We start from the raw sequence: 21126 nt of genomic DNA, 5'->3' as shown, positions 1-21126 counted from the left end.
GGCCCAGTCAAAGTCCTGATCTCAATCCTATTGAGAATATGTGGCACTGTTTGAAAATTGCTGTCCACAATCATCACCCAACCAACCTGAACAACCTGGAGTAAATCTGCTGAGAAGAATGGGCCAAACTCACTTTGTCACTGTGTGCAAAGCTGGTACATATGTACCCCAAAATACTTAAAGTAGTTATTGCAGCAAAAGGTGGCTCGACCAGAAATAAATGCGTGGGGGTTGAATACTTATGCAAGCAAGATATTTCAGTTTTAAAATTTTCATAAAAATATTTCATAACAAAAAAACAATGTCACCTTACAATAATTGATTTTGGGTTGATTTGGAGAATTACGTTTCAGTGTAGCATTTGTAATTTGGCAATATGAGAGAATTGGTCAGGGGTCTAAATACATTTGCAAGGCACTGTATATCATGAGCTGTGCCAGCTGCTTGCAACATCCCTACAAGATCTATAAAAAGCCCTGATCATCAACGTTAGGTGCGTAAGTATTAGCCAAAATAAGACTTTTCCCCTGAATTTCTGCTAAAACAATAATATCTCTTCCTGATTTATCTTTAATCTGAGACATTTGAATTGTAGATGTTTACTTATCAGTGTAATGACACCCCTGCTCTTACTCAAGCCAGCACTAAAGAAAACATGTCCACCCCATGTCTTCCCAAATTTTTCAGCTTCCTGCGGTGGAAAGATGTATTTCTTGAAGAAACACTATATCATATTTCTTACGCTTAAGAATAGAAATAACCTTCTGTAAAACAGTTAAAGGATGGGAAAGGAGGAGGCGAGAACCGGCTTGACGATATAAATCATAGTTTAATGGAAAACTTAAAAGACAACACAAACACACATGACGGACATGTCCGCTAACGATCTCTCTCTCCCGCACAGCCCTCTGCAGTCGACCTTTAAACCTCACGGAGGCATAATTAGCCTAATACGGGACCGGGTGTGTAGGATCACGACCCGGCCCGCCCTCCGCCCTGCCACATTCCTCCCCGTTCTCTCAGGCTGGGGAGCCCCGGCCTGACGTACATCCCCCTTTCCCTGGGGGAGGCGCCTTCAGCGCTGACTGCCGGCATGTCATCCCCATCTACCTGGACGAGGGAGGGACAAGGGAGGGAAACAGAAATGATTAAAATGGGAGGGTACTCCTGTAACAGTGTAGTACCCCCAAAAAACTATACAATTTAAAAGAGGATAAAGGCCAACGCAGAGCGACAGTGAGAGAGAGAGAGAGAGAGAGAGATGCAAAAAAAAACTTACTCGCCAGTTCTCAGATACGCCGCAGCTTGTTCCTCGGCCACTCCTCCACCCTTTGTCGGACGACAGCCGCGCCTCTCGGGCGGATCCGAGGCAGTCCTCCAGCCCCTGGCGGACGGAACACCCCGCCGCGTTCTCGGGGACTAGAAGGGGTCTCCCCCGCCCCTGGCAGCGGTTCTCTCGCTCCAGGCGGTCGGCAGTGAGCCCCTCCCCGCTCGCGGTCGGCGGTCTTAAACCCCGCCACGTTTCAGCGGCCGGTAGGCGACTCCTCCGCCCCTGGCAGCGGTTCTCTCGCTCCAGGCGGTCGGCTAGGAGCCCCTCCTCCCCTCGCGGTCGGCGGCCATCGTCCTCGCTCAGGTGGCTGGGCTCCTCGTCCCCCGGCAGATGGCCGTGGCTGCTCCGTTGGGGTGGATGGTAGTGGCGAGAACTCTACTACGGCGTATCCCTCCTCCCTCCCGGGTTTCAGCACCAATGTAAAACAGTTAAAGGATGGGAAAGGAGGAGGCGAGAACCGGCTTGACGATATAAATCATAGTTTAATGGAAAACTTAAAAGACAACACAAACACACATGACGGACATGTCCGCTAACGAGATCTCTCTCCCGCACAGCCCTCTGCAGTCGACCTTTAAACCTCACGGAGGCATAATTAGCCTAATACGGGACCGGGTGTGTAGGATCACGACCCGGCCCCGCCCTCCGCCCTGCCACACCTTCCTTCATTTTATGGGGTGCCCCAACCCATTCACATTCCACATGGAGAGAGAGACAATCCACTCATATTACACTGTAACATTTAAGAAAAAATAGATTGTGTGTCCAAAACAGAATTATAAAGACCACATTCCAACATTAGTGCAACAATCAAACCCCAAACTTCCCCAGAACCAAACAGAAAAAAAAACATGCGCAATAACACCGCGCATGACAGTGCCAAATGGTGTCCCTCCTTCTGAACTCAAACAGTCCATGCACGCCTACGAGAACCCCCGCGACAACTTTGCTATTGGATTGCTCAAGTCTGGTGTTTCTTTACAAATTTTGCAAGACAGAATTACACAATAAAAGAAAAGCTTTAAAACAAACTCCAGCCAACAGACGGAATAAACACAGAGCATGTAGTTTCATCCACAGCACTGTCGTCCCGAAGGTGTTACTCCAAAAAACAAACTCCAGCCTCTAGGCGAAACTAGCAAAAAAAGGCACTCCGTTTCCTCGAACAGTCAAACGAATGTTCAGTGAGCCGGCCCACTTGGATGCTACATGAGTGCAACAAATTACCTAATCATTCCAATGTCTTAATAAATCTTCTTTCTTACGGTCCGGGGACATAAATAATTTTGTTATTTTTTTTTTAATGTATTATCTTTTATCAAATTAATTGCACTGAATTAAATCGACAGCCCTAGTCAAATGATTGCATTTTAAATGCTTGCAAGTCTATCTATGGAAACTATTGTGTGCTAGAACCATGCTTCACATAAGAATACATCAGAAACTCACTCATGAGATCACATTGTTTAAACGGCTAAAACATGCTGTATGGATGATATATTTTAAGACTGATAGTTCTGTTCTATAATGCTGATTAATAAATACAGCGTTCCAGTCGTGCTACAACACACAAAAAAGGAACAGCTATGATGTGAAACACCCGTTCATTAGCTACTGTGTGTTACACCGCAATTTTACATTTTTCCGTGCTAGGAGAATGATGCAACTTGAATTGGCTTAAGAATTTTAAAGGCAATTTGTAAATATTCTCAATGTTATTTGTTATATTGTAACCCTTTTATAAAAGCTATATGGCATTTGAGGTTGTGCCGTAATGATATAGTGAATATACTTCCCCTGTGGCCCAACAATGCCCTTTAGCAATGACCTCTTCTTTATTCTTTAGAGACACCAGACTTTTGGGAAAGGATGTAATAGTGTTGGAAGTTAAATAAAAGTGGCAGGACGACACAGATGACATCCCTCATTGCATGTACATTTTGAGGAAGTCATATGTATTGTGTCCAGCCATGGTGTCCCAGCAACTGGCCTTTTTCAAAGTTTCAAGGTTTTTAGAGATACCCTGTATAGACTTTGTCTCATAAGTAGCTGATGTCTTTCTTGTGTTTGTGTATAGTTTCATTTACTGCTTACCAACACATTACAGCACCACCTCAACGTGACATTGTTTACACAACTGCATTTTCTGCTTCTGCTTTTACTAATGGTGTGAAACAACTCTGTATTGTAATATTGAATATCACATGGGTAAATAGGGAAGCATAGTTTTTTTACTTGTTGCATACAGGCAATGCCTTGAGAAAGAAAAGAATTGCATCTTAAACAGTTTCGCAATTTCCAAGTTATTATACAAATCTGCATATGCGGTTCAGTATAACAGAAGTGGAAGAGACGACAGGGTTTCACCAGATGAGGAACATTGTAAACTGTCGAATAAATGATTATTTCATTTAATTGTGATGGTTAAAACTGACAACTAATGAAAATCCCAAATTCAGTATCTCCGAAAATTAGAATATTACTTAAGACCAATACAAAAAAAGGATTTTTAGAAATGTTGGCCAACTGAAAAGTATGAACATGAAAAGTATGAGCATGTACAGCACTCAATACTTAGTTGGGGCTCCTTTTGCCTGAATTACTGCAGCAACGCGGCGTGGCATGGAGTCGATCAGTCTGTGGCACTGCTCGGGTGTTATGAGAGCCCAGGTTGCTGTGATAGTGGCCTTCTGCTCTTCTGCATTGTTGGGTCTGGCGTATCGCATCTTCCTCTTCACAATACCCCATAGATTTTCTATAGGGTTAAGGTCAGGCGAGTTTGCTGGCCAATTAAGAACAGGGATGCCATGGGTCCTTAAACCAGGTACTGGTAGCTTTGTCACTGTGTGCAGGTGCCAAGTCCTGTTGGAAAATTAAATCTGCATCTCCATAAAGTTGGTCAGCAGAAGGAAGCATGAAGTGCTCTAAAACTTCCTGGTAGACGGCTGTGTTGACCTTGGACTTCAGAAAACACGGTGGACCAACACCAGCAGATGACATGGCACCCCAAACCATCACTGACTGTGGAAACTTTACACTGGACTTCAAGCAACGTGGATTCTGTGCCTCTCCTCTCTTCCTCCGGACTCTGGGACCTTGATTTCCAAAGGAAATGCAAAATTTACTTTCATCAGAGAACATAACTTTGGACCACTCAGCAGCAGTCCAGTCCTTTTTGTGTTCTGACACTGTGTCTTGTTCAAGAGTGGCTTGACTCAAGGAATGCGACAGCTGAAACCCATGTCTTGCATACGTCTGTGCGTGGTGGTTCTTGAAGCACTGACTCCAGCTGCAGTCCACTCTTTGTGAATCTCCCCCACATTTTTGAATGGGTTTTGCTTCACAATCCTCTCCAGGGTGCAGTTATCCCTATTGCTTGTACACTTTTTTCTATCACATCTTTTCCTTCCCTTCGCCTCTCTATTAATGTGCTTGGACACGGAGCTCTGTGAACAGCCAGCCTCTTTAGCAATGACCTTTTGTGTCTTGCCCTCCTTGTGCAAGGTGTCAATGGTGGTCTTTTGGACAGCTGTCAAGTCAGCAGTCTTCCCCATGATTGTGTAGCCTACAGAACTAGACTGAGAGACCATTTAAAGGCTTTTGCAGGTGTTTTGAGTTAATTAGCTCATTAGAGTGTGGCACCCGGTCGGTGTCTTCAGTATTGAACCTTTTCACAATATTCTAATTTTCTGAGATTCTGATTTTGGGGTTTTTCATTAGTTGTCAGTTATAATCATCAAAATTAAAAGGAATGAACACTTGAAATATATCAGTCTGTGTGGAATGAATGTATACATTATCCAAGTTTCACTTTTTGAATGGAATTACTGAAATAAATCAACTTTTTGATGATATTCTAATTATATGACCAGCACCTGTATGTACTAGATGCTCCTCATCAGAGTTCATTTGTGTGTGTGTGAGCACACTTGAGCAATAGCAATATGAAATCGGATGGTATAAGATGGTAATACTGTGGTACTTTGAGATACAATTACCATATTTATGTACTATTCTGTATTGACATGATGCTTCAAAGTACTTCAAATAATACCATGGTACTACTATGGTACATTACTAGGCTATATTATTAACTTATTCATATACCATTGTCTTAACATCACACCCCCAGGTAATGGTACATGTCCAAAAAAACGTGTGTGTGTGTGTGTGTGTGTGTGTGTGTGTGTGTGTTTTCTTTCATTCTTTTTTTGGTGGTGTATTTACCTGCAGTGCCGTTCACCATCTGCACACGTGTTGAACTTCTGAAAGACATTGTTCATCACTGGCAAATTATAGGACCAGGCACGTCACTAGACCACTTTTACTGGTGCACGTGCCCCAGTGTAAATCGGCTGTGCCCCAGTAAAAGCTTGTTTGAGTTTTAACAATTTACATTATTTGTCAGTGCATTCATTTAGATAGATCCATTTTTTTTTTTCGGGATTATCAATCTAAATGCAATGCAGTAACCCACCCGATTAACGCTTGTGAAAGCAATGCAGTTTAACCGAAAACACAAATCTGATGCATGCTTGCAGAAATCCGCGCGCCTGTGCGCTTGCTATAACCAAAGCCAATGCAGTGCGCACAGCCACACCCACAAGTCCAGGAGCCGGTTGCACCAGCTATACGTACATTACAGCTTAGCCTAGTTGTGGCGTAAATGGGCACTAAGTCACAATTTACGCACTACTAAATATTTGAGTCTTGCACCATTAAACTTGTGTAGGACGTAAAACTACGTAATAACTAAATATTTACTGACCAGGAGTAATGGTTGGAATAAAAAAGCAGACTCATTTAATGACATCAAAATATGCTCATGTTGTGCGTGGTAGTAATTAATCATTTTGACATATATTATGATGTTGGCATTTACACTCGTTTACATTTACAAGAGAGAAAGAAAAAAAAATGTTATTTTTAAGCGGCTCTTCAGCATGAAACCATTCAAACTGTGCAGTTTTCAGTGTGCGTCCTCCGGTGTCAAGTGTCAACATATACTAAATATACAAGATATTAAAATGAATACATTTCTATTTTTCCCGCCTGTTGTATTAGCTTTTATTTATCACCCCTTATTTATTTTAGATACAGTTCCTATATATTATTTACACAGAGCAAATATGCTATTTATTAAATCTACTTTTATTACATATAATTTATTACAGCTGACAGTTACATGAGCAAGGTTTGAACATTAACCGTAGCGAGAGAGAACTTTAAATTCATGGCTTTTTAACACCTCTGTGTATAAATTTGAATGCTGTTTATTGGATCAATACAGGTAAATGTCATATTATGCGACTAAACATTACTTTATTGAGAGTTTATGACATACTCGTTAAGTCTTGCCTTAAGAACAGGTGGTGCAACCAAATTAAGCACTGATTTGGTAACAAACTAACTAGTAAGCCCTTAGTGTGAACTTTACGTCCTAACTTACATGAGAACACAGATGGTGCAACCTGACCCAGGTGTCGAGAATTGAGGTAGGCTATGAAAACATGATGAAACTAAAGTACGTTTCTAAGTAATACCGATGGTCTTATTTTGACATACATTATTGACTCCTGTACAAATGGACATCAGAAAATTTATTTGGATGAAGCAGGGACAGGAAAGCAGAAAGGAGAGATGAGTTTGTGGGTGGTAACAAACTACATCCTCAGCTGTCAGAATTAGGTTTCAGACATCAGATGAAAAAGTCTCAGGAAAACCTCTGTCAAGTGTATGGAATTACAGAGAAAAAAAATAACAATTGTGTTCTGTAGTACTGTCTTTGATTATGATAACATTGAATACATCTTTCGGATATGAAATTAATTTAATTCACTAGCGCTTGTTTAGGACACTACATAAACAGTTGTCAGGAACTATGGCTGCTGTGTGCTAATTACCTTGCGACTAAAAAGGACTATAGTTTGGCTTTTTTTGAGTTGTTGTTGCAAGTAAACTTAATGAGTTTCAAACGTCAGTTTAAACTTGCACCAATTATGTTAGCTAGCTAGTTATTAATTTATAGAAACGACACTTCTGCATTTATAAAGTTAGAGATAGCTCAGCTACTTTCACAAGATGGCAACAAAACTCAGCCAGTTTAGCTACCAACTCTGCCTAGCGACCAACACTTGCCTAGCAACCAACTCTGCTCATTCTGAGAACTTTTTGTCTAAAGCCGTTTCATCTGAGGCCGTTTTGCCTGACATTTGGATAATGCAATTCCGTAGACTTACTTGACAGAGGTTTTCCTGATGTGTAGTGTGTAATATAGAAGAATACAAATGTGCAAAAAGTTTTCTCCGGTTTTGTTATTTGCGTATACAGTGTACGAATTTAGTGCCGTAAAACATATTGAAAATGTTAATTTACAGTTGAAGATACTGGATAGTATGCATTTGCAGGTTTTGTTTCCATTGATTGTAGATCCACTGCAGCAAGTGTTATCTTTATTTATTATTCATATATTTATTCACACAGCTCTGCTATGTGACTTTACAATAATTCATAGGTATTTCTTCTTACAAGGATTATTTCGGGTTTAATAAAAGTTCAACTCTATTGACATTATTTGTGGCATGTTGATTAACACAGAACATAATAAAAAAAAATCAGCAGAAAATCACATTCAGTAAGTCACATACAATGAAAGTAAACAGTTCTAATACACACAACATTAAATACACACTTATTTAAAAGTATAGCCACAATACTTGAGCATAATGTGCATTAACACAACTCTAGTGGAATAAGTGATTTTATAGACACATCTCATTGTAATACATGATTCTGATTGGTCAATGGCGCCATCCAGCTGTCTGATATTTCTGAGGAACAACCGCACCTCCACATATCAGACTGCTCATTTGGGTATTTGTGAACAAACTTTCCTACTTCTCGAATCACTGTTCTCTACAAGTAAGCGAATAAAGTGATTATTACGCTGCCAATTTAATTAAAAACATACGTGAATACATTAAATAATGTACATACACAGGTGAACATAAGAAGCTTATATGCTGAAAACACAGACTGAGCAAATCACCCCATTTTATTAGGATCTCACCCTATGCTTGTTGTAGTAGATGACCAAAGAGAGCACACATTTACTGTAAAGCATGCAATGCCTGCAGACTACATTTATATAATTAAATCGCAACATTTTGCACTCTAATAATCGCACTGGACTAACGTCTTAACCGGAGGTGTCAAACTAGCATCAAAAACAAGGAACAGAAAAGTCTTCATGTCAAAATAAAAGCTTGATGGGAGAATTGACAAATTGCAACAGAACTAGGCTATATTACTAATGTATTGTAAAATTTAGTATTTACTGTAGCAAGAGTGTTTATCAATGTTTTAATTTATCCTCCTGAGATCCGAGCACGACTGCTGCGTGCATTTCCCTTTTTTATTTGTAACTACTCAACCCTAATAAATATGAACAAATATAATATTTTATATCTATATTTAAGCAATATCACATGAGCAAGAGTGCAATATGGCTCATCAGCAGTGCTGATTTAGGGCCATATATCATGATTTATAGTGTGATATTGCTTGTACAGTGAGGGGGGAAAAAAGTATTTGATCCCCTGCTGATATTGTATGTTTGCCCACTGACAAACAATTGATCAGTCGATGATTTTAATGGTAGGTTAATTTGAACAGTGAGAGACAGAATAACAACAAAAAATCCAGAAAAACTCATGTCAAAAATGTTATAAATTGAATTGTATTTTAATGAGGGAAATAAGTATTCGACCCCTCTGCAAAACATGAATTATTACTTGGTGGCAAAACCCTTGTTGGCAATCACAGAGGTCAGATGTTTCTTGTATTTGGCCACCAGGTTTGGACACATCTCAGGAGGGATTTGTCCCACTCCTCTTTGCAGATCTTCTCCAAGTCATTAAGGTTTCGAGGCTGACGTTTGGCAACTCGAACCTTCAGCTCCCTCCACAGGTTTTCTATGGAATTAAGGTCTGGAGACTGGCTAGGCCACTCCAGGACCTTAATGTGCTGCTTCTTGAGCCACTCCTTTGTTGCCTTGGCCATGTGTTTTGGGTCATTGTCATGCTGGAATACCCATCCACAACCCATTTTCAGTGCCCTGGCTGAGGGAAGGAGCTTCTCACCCAAGATTTGACGGTACATGGCCCCGTCCATTGTCCCTTTGATGCGGTGAAGTTGTCCTGTCCCCTTAGCAGAAAAAAAAAAGCATAATGTTTCCACCTACATGTTTGACGGTGGGGATGGTGTTCTTTGGGTCATAGGCAGCATTCCTCCTCCTCCAAACACGGCGAGTTGAGTTGATGCCAAAGAGCTCGATTTTGGTCTCATCTGACCACAACACTTTCACCCAGTTTTCCTCTGAATCATTCAAATGTTCATTGGCAAAATTCAGATGGGAATGTACATGAATGTGGCAAGACGGAGGGCGGTGCGATGAGCGAGAGATCATTAACGAACATGTCCGTCATGTGTGTGTTTGTGTCGTTTAAGTTTATTATTAAAATATTATTTATATTATCAAGCCGGTTCTCACCTCCTCCTTCCCATTGAATCCCTTTACAATGTGCTTTCTTGAGCATTGGGACCTTGCGGGCGCTGCAGGATTTCAGTCCTTCACGGCGTAGTGTGTTACCAATTGTTTTCTGGGTGACTATGGTCCCAGCTGCCTTGAGATCATTGACAAGATCCTCATGCATGGAGCCCCAGACTGAGGTAGATTGACCGTTCTTTTGTGTTTCTTCCATTTGCGAATAAATCGCACCAACTGTTGTCACCTTCTCACCAAGCTGCTTGGCGATGGTCTTGTAGCCCATTCCAGCCTTGTGTAGATCTACATCCTTGGACATCTCGGTCTTGGCCATGTTGGAGAGGTTGGAATCTGATTGCTTCTGTGAACAGGTGTCTTTTATACACGTAACAAACTGAGATTAGGAGCACTCCCTTTAAGAGTGTACTCCTAATCTCAACTCGTTACCTGTATAAAAGACACCTGGGAGCCAGAAATCTCTGATTGAGAGGGGGTCGAATACTTATTTCCCTCATTAAAATGCAATTCAATTTATAACATTTTTGACATGCGTTTTTCTGGATTTTTTGTTGTCATTCTGTCTCTCACTGTTCAAATTAACCTACCATTAAAATCATCGACTGATCATTTCTTTGTCAGTGGGCAAACGTACAATATCAGCAGGAGATCAAATACTTTTTTCCCCTCACTGTATACAACAGTTCAATGAACAAGTACATTTTAATTAGCAAAAACTGAGTACGGTCATAAAAACACACTTGTGCATGGAATTACTTTCTTATGTGAGGGATCAGAATCTGCCATTACTGGTTCAAAACAAATGATGCGTCCAAGCCTTCATTAGTAATTCAAAAATGTCACTTCAGAAATAGTATCACGGCTTGTGCTGTTTCTAACAAGTTATTGTGTGTGTGTGTGTGTGTGTGTGTGTGTGTGTGTGTGTGTGTGTGTGTGTGTGTGTGTGTGTGTGTGTGTGTGTGTGTGTGTGTGTGTGTGTGTGTGTGTGTGTGTGTGTGTGTGTGTGTGAGTGAGAGAGAGAGGGGGACACTGATGGAGCATGTGCAATCAACTGTTGCTACTCCCAATCAGAGATGCTGTCAGCTTTCTAAAGATCAGCTTTCTCATTGTAAAAATAGCATCCAAGCGGGGGTATTTCACAGTATCCGGTGCGCATGAGTCGATCACTATAGAAACCGCAATGTCCTCTGCCATTTTAAACGGCGTCTGTTGTGTCTCTCAGCTGTGATGATCCGTAATGATGATCCGTTTCCTAGCTTTAGTAGTGTAGTAGTAATATGAGCGATCACAAAGAGCTGTTTTATGTAAACACTGGAAAATGCGGATTCAATTCACGTCACCTAACTGGCTCATATTACACAGAAAAATTATCTTTTGCCACCACCTGCTGGCTAACATATGTAATGTAAAAAAATAAAAAGACAAACAGTAGCTCTTAACACATCTGCACTGATATTACACTTTAGTTTAGAACGGCACGAAAACAAGCGGAGTGATACACACAGTGAAGCTTCGGAGTGCTGACATGTGAGGTGTCTATTTCTCAAACTAGAGACTCTGATGTACTACTTCTCTTGTTTAGTTGTACATCTGGCCTTCTACATCTCTTTCTGTTCTTGTTAGAGCCAGTTGTCCTTTGTCTTTGAAGACTGTAGTGAACACCTTTTGTATGAAATCTTCAGTTTTTTGGCATGTTCAAGAATTGTATAGTCTTCATTCCTCAAAACAATGAGTTTCTAGAGAAAGCTGTTTCTTTTTTGCCATTTTTTTTTTTTTAACCTAATATTGTCCTCCAGACATGCCAGTCTATTGCGTACTGTGGCAATTCTAAAATAAAAAAATAAAACACAAAGACAATGTTAAGCTTTATTTAATGAACCAAATACCTTTCAACCGTGTTTGATATAATGGCAAGTGATTTTCTAGTACCAAATGATCAATTTGGCATAATTACTCCATGATAAGGTGTTTGAGTCAACTGACCAAAAATGACTTTTTTCAAATAGTGATGGTGCTGTTTTTTACATCAGTAATGTCCTGATTATACTTTGTGTTCAGTTGAATGCCACTTTGGTGAATTCAAGTACTCATTTCCTTCCGAAAACAGCAAAATCTGTACATTATTCCAAACTTTTGGCTGCCAGTGTGTATAAAAACAAATAATATATATGTCTATGGCAGAAATAATGAGTTAGACGGCAGTATGCCATTTCAAACTGGGCCATTAACTCATATCATGGGTTATTCCGAAAAAGTGAAAAGGCAGTTGTTTTTATTTTGACAATGTACATGATCAAAGATGTACCACCATTTTCCTCTGTTAAGCAGGGAATATGTGGGATTTCTCTATCAATATAATGAAGATATGTCTTTATAAAGGCATTGGGTGAAAGGTGGCTGTATAGAGTTGTGCAAGAGCTTAATGTCCTGCTGTTTTTGACAGTGTATGGTCAACCTGCCAAACCAGGCTGTTTATGAGATACCACTGAAGTTCACGTGACCTCATCTAGGTGAGTTAAGGTGGCCGTGTCTTTCCGGTTATAAGCCAGAGGAGGTGTGACTCTGGTTTGCTGAGGTTTAGCTCAGCTGGTTCAAAGGTTAATGCTGCTTGTGTAGACATGTGTAATGCCCTCACCTGAGGTATAAACTCTTAACAATGTGAGTCAATGTTGAAAACATGTCAGTCATCTGGCTTTAACAGTATCTCTCTGTTCTTTTAAAGGAGGAAGCAGTCTCTACATGGACCAAGCCCTGTCACCACATTTGGGCCTAAAGCTTGCATGCTGAAGAACCCTAAAGCTGTCATGTAAGTCATTTAATAACCCTGCACATGAAATATTCTTCATTTTCTTCTATTTTTTTTCATTATCAGGAAATTAAATGTAACAAAAACGTCTTTGCCATTTCAAAATACAAATGAAACAAAAAAATAGAAAAAATATTGATGTAAATTCACTCAAATAATTCACGCAAATAAAATACAATCCATAAATCAATTCAATTGTAAATTTATTTTAAAGTAAAAGTGTACAGTGGGGTCCACAAATCTGAGACCACATTGAAAATGTACAATTCAAACCTGTTTGGGTAAGTCTTAATATTAAAAATATTTAAAAGAAATGTTATGATGTACTGTAAATTAGATATATTTGAGATTCTGCACTTTTTTGGGTTCTCTAATTAAAGCTACACTATGTAACTTTTTTTATTAAAATATAACAATGTTATTAATGAGAACGTGCAACAAAAATTCATCTTCCATACCATGTATTTACCCAAATACACTTTGATAAACCTATAATAATGATATTATATGATAAATATTGTAGAGCTGTCTGGATGGATTTCGAGGGAAATTGCATACATATGCCAATCGCCCGTGTGTGTTGACGTCATATCCGTACACAGAGAAAATAAGCTCCGGCTACTGTAGTGCGTGTGGAGTAATGTGAACCTGAATGTTTGTTGCCACAAAGAATGTGAAAAATTGACCATGGATCATTCAAAACTGCAAACCTCCGAGGAATCAACGGTTGTAAAAATAAAGAAATCCCGAACAGAATAGAGTCTACAAGCAAAAACGGAAAGTGACCGAGTCCGTAATACTACCCAAATCAACATCGGCTTGGCTTTTCAGAGGTGGCGACAACTCTTGAGTTCTCAAAGTGTTTAAAAGCGGCCCATAGATGGATTTTATCTCACTCAACAGGTAACATATTTTATTGATGTGGTTTCTATATAGTTTGTGTGTGTTGTGTAACGTGTGTGTGTGTGTGTGTGTGTGTGTGTGTGTGTGTGTGTGTGTGTGTGTGTGTGTGTGTGTGTGTGTGTGTGTGTGTGTTTAGTGAAATACAATAATTATACTGTAATCTGTGCAGAACTTTTCACTTGCTAGCATACGTATGTATTTTTCTTTATAACAGCAATCATTTTTATACATTTACATTTATGCATTTGGCAGATGCTTTTATCCAAAGCGACTTACAGTGCACTTATTACAGGGACAATCCCCCCGGAGCAACCTGGAGTTAAGTGCCGTGCTCAAGGACACAATGGTGGTGGCCGTGGGGATCAAACAAAAAAAGCGACCTTCTGATTAACAGCCCTGTGCTTTAGCCACTACGCCAACACCACTCCATTAGGTGTGATAAATAAATCCTTTATCCTTGCGAGTCTTGAAATGATGTTGACCACTGGTTATTAACTGGTAATTAATCTATAAATGAGTTACTACCATGGTTTATTTGGCCAGTGTATCCTGCAGTTATAAAAACTTTACAACATTTGACCTTTTCAGACTAGCAATCATTATGTCTAATGTTAACGAACGTTGCCTAAATTTTGTAACGTCGTTTATTTCAAAACAACAATGTTTCCAATAAGTCAAATATTTTATATATATATATATATATATATATATATATATATATATATATATATATATATATATATATATATATATATATATATATAATTAATCTCAATTAATCGCACATACATTTTGGCTGAGAAATTACCCCAAAAGATCATTTAAATTTATTATTATGTTAGATGAGAAAAGCATTGAATAGACATTACAAAAAGTAGCTTTAGAAAGAAATATATTTAATTTGATTCAACACAGATTTTATTACACAAACTTTTTGGCTACATTATGGCCATACAATTATTATTATTTTATTATTGTACATAAGCCTATCACTTAGGCTACAATGGCCATAACAGAAACATTGACATCAATTCTTCTTTTTCAACCAGTTGCTAAGACAAACTAACTTGTTTACAGTGTAAAGCTGTCCTCTTCTTTTGGGCAATGTTGCCTGCCAGTCTTTCACATGTACACTCGTCCATATACACAATACTGTGCTCAGCTTTATAGCAATGTAGAGCATGTAAGCCCATATTCCCCCTCTGATTCTGAATCTGAACCCATCAGGAGAATTCTCCTCTTCTTTGCTGGCTCATGTTCTTCACAGGTTTGTGGAGTGTCTCTGCTGGGTCCTGCTTCTTCTAGCATCTTCTCAAGTCTGGACCACACCTTTTCTCTCTTTCGTCTTGTTAGGCACTTTAAGTCCTTAAAACGTGGGTCAAGAGCTGAAGCCAGCTTCAGCCATTCTTTGCTCATATCAGCTTGCTATTCAGCAAGGTTTTTCTTGAAGGCAGTCCTTACAACATAGGCTGTATCCTCATTAGAGACCTTCATTATATGGTAAAGATGGCTGAGTGCAGGTGAGACCACAGAGGATGAGACATAAGCCCCAGCCCCAAGGAGTCGCATACCTGCAGTGGACGATAAATTAAATATGAACAATAAAGTTCTCTCACATTAAACTGACACCAGTTTAATTAATTTACATTTAATTTAGGCAAGGCAAGCTTATTTATTTATCATCAACTTATAAAAAGTGATTCAAAATGTTTTATGTTTTGTAGATGTAAAGGGATTAATGGAAAGGAGGAGGCGAGAACCGGCTTGACAGTATAAATAATAGTTTAATGAAGAACTGAAACAAAAAGACAAACACACACAAAGGTGTCGGACAGCTGTCCTTAAATCTCTCTCTCTCTCTCACACTGCAGCTTCCAGTCGGCCTTTATCCATCTCTGAGGCTTGATTAGCCCGATTAGGGGCCGGTTGTGCGGAATCATGACCCCCTCCACCCTGTCACATTCCTCCCTCGTTCTCTCAGGCTGGGAGCCCCCGGCATGACGTACACCCCCCCCCCCCGTGGAGAGCCATCCACAGGGAAGCCGGCAGGTCATCCCCGTCTACCTGGATGAGGGAGGGGAAAAGGGGAGAGAAACAAAAACCTACACGCCGTTATAGCGATCGTGCCAAATTAACTAAACACTTTAAAAAGAGAGGGAAAGGCCAACATGGAGCGGCAGTGGAAGAGATAGAGAAAAAAGTAAAAGTACTCGACGGTTCTCCGATACGCCGCAGCTTGGTCCTCGGCCACTCCTCCACCCTCTAATGGATGACAGCCATGCCTCCCCGGGCGGATCGGAGGCAGTCTTCCGGCCCCTGGCGTACGGAACACCCAGCCGCGTTCTATGTTAATAGAAGGGGTCTCTCCTGCCCCTGGCAGCGGTTCTCCCACTCCAGGCGGTCGGCCAGGAGCACCTTCTCCCTTCGTGGTCCGCAGCCGTACGTCCACTCTCAGGCAGCCGGGCTCCTCCATTCCCAGGCAGATGGCTGCGGCTGCTCTGTTGGGGTGAATGGTAGTGGCGAGGACTCTACTATGTCACATCCCTCCTCCTCCTATTAATGGAAAGCTTGACAGTATACAATATAGTTTAATGAAGAACTGAACTGGTGTCGGACAGCTGTCCGTAAATCTCTCTCTCTCTCGCACTGCAGCTTCCAGTCAGCCTTTATCCATCTCTGAGGCTTGATTAGCCAGATTAGGGGCCAGGTGTGCGGAATCACGACGCGGCCCCACCCTACGCCCTGTCACAGTAGAGTTTTTAAACATTTTATGGAGTTTTTGAATACTCAAGAGCTTAAAGACATTAAGGCATAATTATCTGCGAAGCTACTTTAAAAGCATATAGTGTAACACTGATATGTGACAAAAACAATGAATCATGCTATAAAAATATGAGATACTAATGAGGGGGGTGTGTTGCAGGCTTACCTGCATTGTTCAAGAAGGATCTGCAGCTTGTGCAGTTTGTCCCACTTAGCTGCGGTCAGCATGACTAACTTGTGTTTCTGCTGGATAAAAGTAGTCTTAACAGCCTCTTGGTTCTGTAAGAGATGGGTAATCAATGCGAGCGATGAGGTTCATCTTGTTGAAACATCCTGTATCAGTTGCTCTCTTTGTTGTCTAAGTGCTGTCTGCTGCTGATGTAGGTACTCTGTTTTAGCAGGACTGTGCTTAAAATGTCCTACAATTTTGAAACACATTGTCAATGCATCAACAAACTCACTGTCAGAGAGACAAACAGTGATGGTCCTCTGGAATATGAGTGCGACAAAGGGCATGTGATCAAATGTCTTTTCCTATGGTGTTCACCTTATCTAGAATGCCCCACACCTCAGCCACTGTTAAGAACTGTTCGGCACATTCATCAGAATAGTGCCGTGTGACTGTTTTAAGTACCGTTAACGCAAAGGACTGAAGTTTCCAGTCACTGTTGATGAAGTGTGTAGTAACACCTAGATAGTTGTGATTACTGCCCTAAGTCCAATGATCTCTGGTCAGGGCAACATCTGTTGCTTGAGCCAATACGTCCTCTTTTGATCTTGTCATACAGCTGATTTATTTTCGTACTTCTTGACGGTGGTTTGTACTTGTAATGGAGGACACAATTCGAAATGCTTCCATCAACCCCTTGTCTTCCACCATATTAACAGGCCTACAGTCTACAGCAATCCATTTAGCTATAGCATGTGTTAGTTTTTCAGATGCAGACTTACTAATTCTGTGCTGCCTGCCCTCGGTCAGTGTGGTTTGCCGGAGTGTGTTTACTGTAGCAGCTGGGGCTTTGCTAACTGTAGAGCTCACTAAAACCTGCTTTGAGTTCAGGTGGTATGTCAGGCTAGAATTGCTTCAATGGTTTGCAAATTCCTTATTGCAGAGAGTGCAAAAGTAATTTATGCATTTAAATAAAAAATGTCTCTGAAAATCCCAGGAGATCAGCAGTTACAGAAATACTCAAACCAGCCCATCTGACGCCAACAATCATCCATGCGATTATCTAATCAGCTAATAGTGTGGCAGCAGTGCATAAAATCATTCAGATATGGGTCAGGAGCTTCAGGTAATGTTCACATCAACCATCAGAATGGGGAAAATGTGATCTCAGTGATTTGGACTGTGGCATGATAGTTACATTTACATTTATGCATTTGGCAGACACTTTTATCCAAAGCGACTTACAGTGCACTTATTACAGGGACAATCCCCCCGGAGCAACCTGGATTTCAGTGTCTTGCTCAAGGACACAATGGTGGTGGCTGTGGGGCTCGAACCAGTGAACCAGCGACCTTCTGATTAACAGTTATGTGCTTTAGCCCACTACAGCACCAACCAGATGGGCTGGTTTGAATATTTCTGTAACTGCTGATCTCCTGGGATTTTCTCACATAACAGTCTCTAGAATGTACTCCGAATGGTGCCAAAAACAAAAAACATCCAGTGAGCGGCAGTTCTGTGGACGGAAATGTCTTGCTGATGTGAGGGGTCAACAGAGAATAGCCAGACTGGTTAGATGATCAACCTGACAAACCACTGAAGTTCACGTGACCTCATCTAGGTGAGTTAAGGTGGCCGTGTCTTTCCGGTTATAAGCCAGAGGGTGAAGGTGTGACTCTGGTTTGCTGAGGTTTAGCTCAGCTGGTTCAAAGGTTAATGCTGCTTGTGTAGACATGTGTAATGCCCTCACCTGAGGTATAAACTCTTAACATGTTGAAAACATGTCAGTCATCTGGCTTTAACAGTACCTCTCTGTTCTTTTAGAGGAGACGGTCTCTACATGGACCAAGCCCTGTCACCACATTTGGGCCTTAAGTTTGCAATTTCAATTACTGAGTTCAAAGTCATTTTAGTCTTTTTTTTTGGGGGGCTTTAAGTATAAAATGTAATGTGGTGTAACTGTCCGGAGATAGTAAAAAAGTCTCACTAAAAGCTCATTGAAATTCTTGAAAAAGAATGTATGGCATGAGTAGTGCAGAGTTGCCTTTTATTATTATTTCTTTAAAAAATATAGTGCTGGAAAATGTAATGCTATAATGCAAAAAATTAGCACAATTAATGCAGTATCCTTTTTTTTTTTTTCATGTGATAGGAGAAAAGTGTCCCGAGTTGTTCCTGAGAGGCTCCTCGGCCTTACAGGCTCTGATTAGGGTGGGGGCAGGGTTAGGTCATCTGTTGCCTGCTAGGAATAAACCGAGGCACTTTTGTACAATGGGGGAAACTTTACTAATGTTTTTCCCCACTTTCTGTGGCTAACATTGGCATGTATACATTTTCTGGAGATACTCTCTTGACTCGACTGCACATCCTAACACATAATCTGATTGTGTGGAGCAGTGCATGTTATTCATTAGCGTGATGCATGTCCCAATTTTAATTACACGGGAGTGGATTTACTTAATGGAGAATGAAGGTTCTTCATCCGCAAGCGGGCGAGTGATATGGGCAAGCTGCTGTATCTCTTTGCATCATGTGAAAACACTCACTGATTTTCATCTGAACCCATTTCAAAAGCGAAACCGCCGGAGAGAGACCCAGCGTGTGCGGGATAGAGACTGAAGGTCCTGACAGTTCAATAAATTGCAGCCAGAGAAAATAATAGTTTGAGACTAAAATTCAGCATTCAATATGTTTTATATATGTATGTACAGTGAGGGGAAAAAAGTATTTGATCTCCTGCTGATATTGTATGTTTGCCCACTGACAAATAAATGATCAGTCTATAATGTTAATGGTAGGTTAATTTGAACAGTGAGAGACAGAATAACAACAAAACAATACTTATTTCCCTCATTAAAATACAATTCAATTTATAACATTTTTGACATGCGTTTTTCTGGATTTTTTGTTGTTATTCTGTCTCTCACTGTTCAAATTAACCTACCATTAAAATCATCGACTGATCATTTCTTTGTCAGTGGGCAAACATACAATATCAGCAGGGGATCAAATACTTTTTTTCCCACACTGTGTCTAATAATGCACTAGCAAATATACACTTTAGTTTCTCTTTCCAACTAAGTTTGATATGAATTGAATCTGCCCTTTTGATCCTATTATTAAAAAATGTCCACTGAAAAAATGCCAGAAGATTTTGCCCAAATTGTAATTACAGCATGTCCACTGATTTTATGGCATTTATACATATGCTTATATTAGGGCTGCATGATTTGGACAAAAAGCCATATTGGGATTATTTTGAAAATTCTTGCGATTTGAACTATGAAATGATAAACAAAAAATAGTAATTCATTTTGACCAAAATTTGATAATGTTTTGCACATGTTCTAGTACCAATGACAGACTTGGGCTACTGATGGATCACACTTGATTCCTCTTAATTTTTTTTTTAAATAAAACCTTTTTCACTTTAGCCACAAACAAATAAATACATAAAACATACATGAAAAAAAAAATATTAATGATATTCATCATTATTATATTTTGATACTCAGTCAACTTGTATGAACTCTAAGAATCCTGATCGGATCATTACAATATACTAGTGTTGGGGTCGAGTCTACCTTAGTCGACTCAGAGTCCAGAAGAGGCCGAGTCAGACAGAAGACTTGGTCCATAACAGGCCGAGTCTGAATGAAATCCGTTCATGAATCTGGAGTGGTGGTGGCGTAGTGGGCTAAAGCACAAGGTTGCTGGTTCGATCCCCACAGCCACCAACATTGTGTCTTTGAGTAAGACACGTAACTCCAGGTTGTTCCGGGGGGATTGTCCCTGTAATAAGTGCACTGTAAGTCGCTTTGGATAAAAAGTGTCTGCCAAATGCATAAATGTAAATGAATCTGAATCCATATTGTAACCATAAACTCATCATCAGAATTTTAAGCTTATTTTAAGTTTTACAACTAAGAAAACAATTGTCAATATAAATGTAACAAAAACACCTATATTTTATGATTTGTGTTCTGCTGAACAAACTTCACAGTGGTTTCAGAATGAAAGCATATGCCTTCAGCACACTTCTTATCAAGTTCTGTGAACATTTCAATTATATTTGCAATTTGAGTAATTCAGTTTGAGTTATTATTATTATTATTTCAAATTTAAATTTAGTTTTTATTTCTACTTCATTTTCAATTTGTCCATTCAGTTTAGTTTTATATGACGTGATCCCTATCTAAAGAAATAATAGTCTACTGAGATGTAATTCTCAGTGTCTATCTGCAGACAGGTTTGGGAAAATAATGCTTCAACACTGTAGTAATTAGCACTTGACTGCAAATGCTACATCAGAAAACACTGGAAAAGCCCACTGCTAATATTAATAAAAAAAATCTTTTCACTATAATTCAATTACAAACAAAACATTTCGCTGCCCAAAATAACTTAAAACATGTTCTTTTACAGTAAAATGCACAATAAAATATTATGTTTTAAGCAGATCGTCAATGCTTAAAAAAAGAAAAAAACAATTTACATTTTAACATTAACATATTTAAATTATTAAAGTAAATTATGACTAACCATTTTTTTCAAGTTCTTTGAGACAAAGTATAAAGTAAAGATATTCATGA

General features: G+C 39.8%; 1 protein-coding gene across 2 annotated transcripts in view; it reads left to right on the top strand.

Annotated features, from left to right (window-relative positions):
• The window catches only part of LOC127630676 (NAD kinase-like), a 61091-nt gene that overhangs the window by 10427 nt on the left and 29538 nt on the right, over positions 1 to 21126 (top strand). For both annotated transcript variants that reach the window (XM_052108322.1, XM_052108323.1), the window contains exon 3: positions 12616 to 12699. In XM_052108322.1, coding sequence (XP_051964282.1) covers positions 12616 to 12699 — 84 coding nt within the window. The remainder of the gene's footprint in view (positions 1 to 12615; positions 12700 to 21126) is intronic.

This window comes from Xyrauchen texanus, chromosome 37, assembly GCF_025860055.1.
Source record: "Xyrauchen texanus isolate HMW12.3.18 chromosome 37, RBS_HiC_50CHRs, whole genome shotgun sequence".
NCBI classification, from domain to species: Eukaryota; Metazoa; Chordata; class Actinopteri; order Cypriniformes; family Catostomidae; genus Xyrauchen; species Xyrauchen texanus.
Note: the sequence above shows the minus strand (reverse complement) of the source record. Positions and strands in the feature narration are given on the sequence as shown.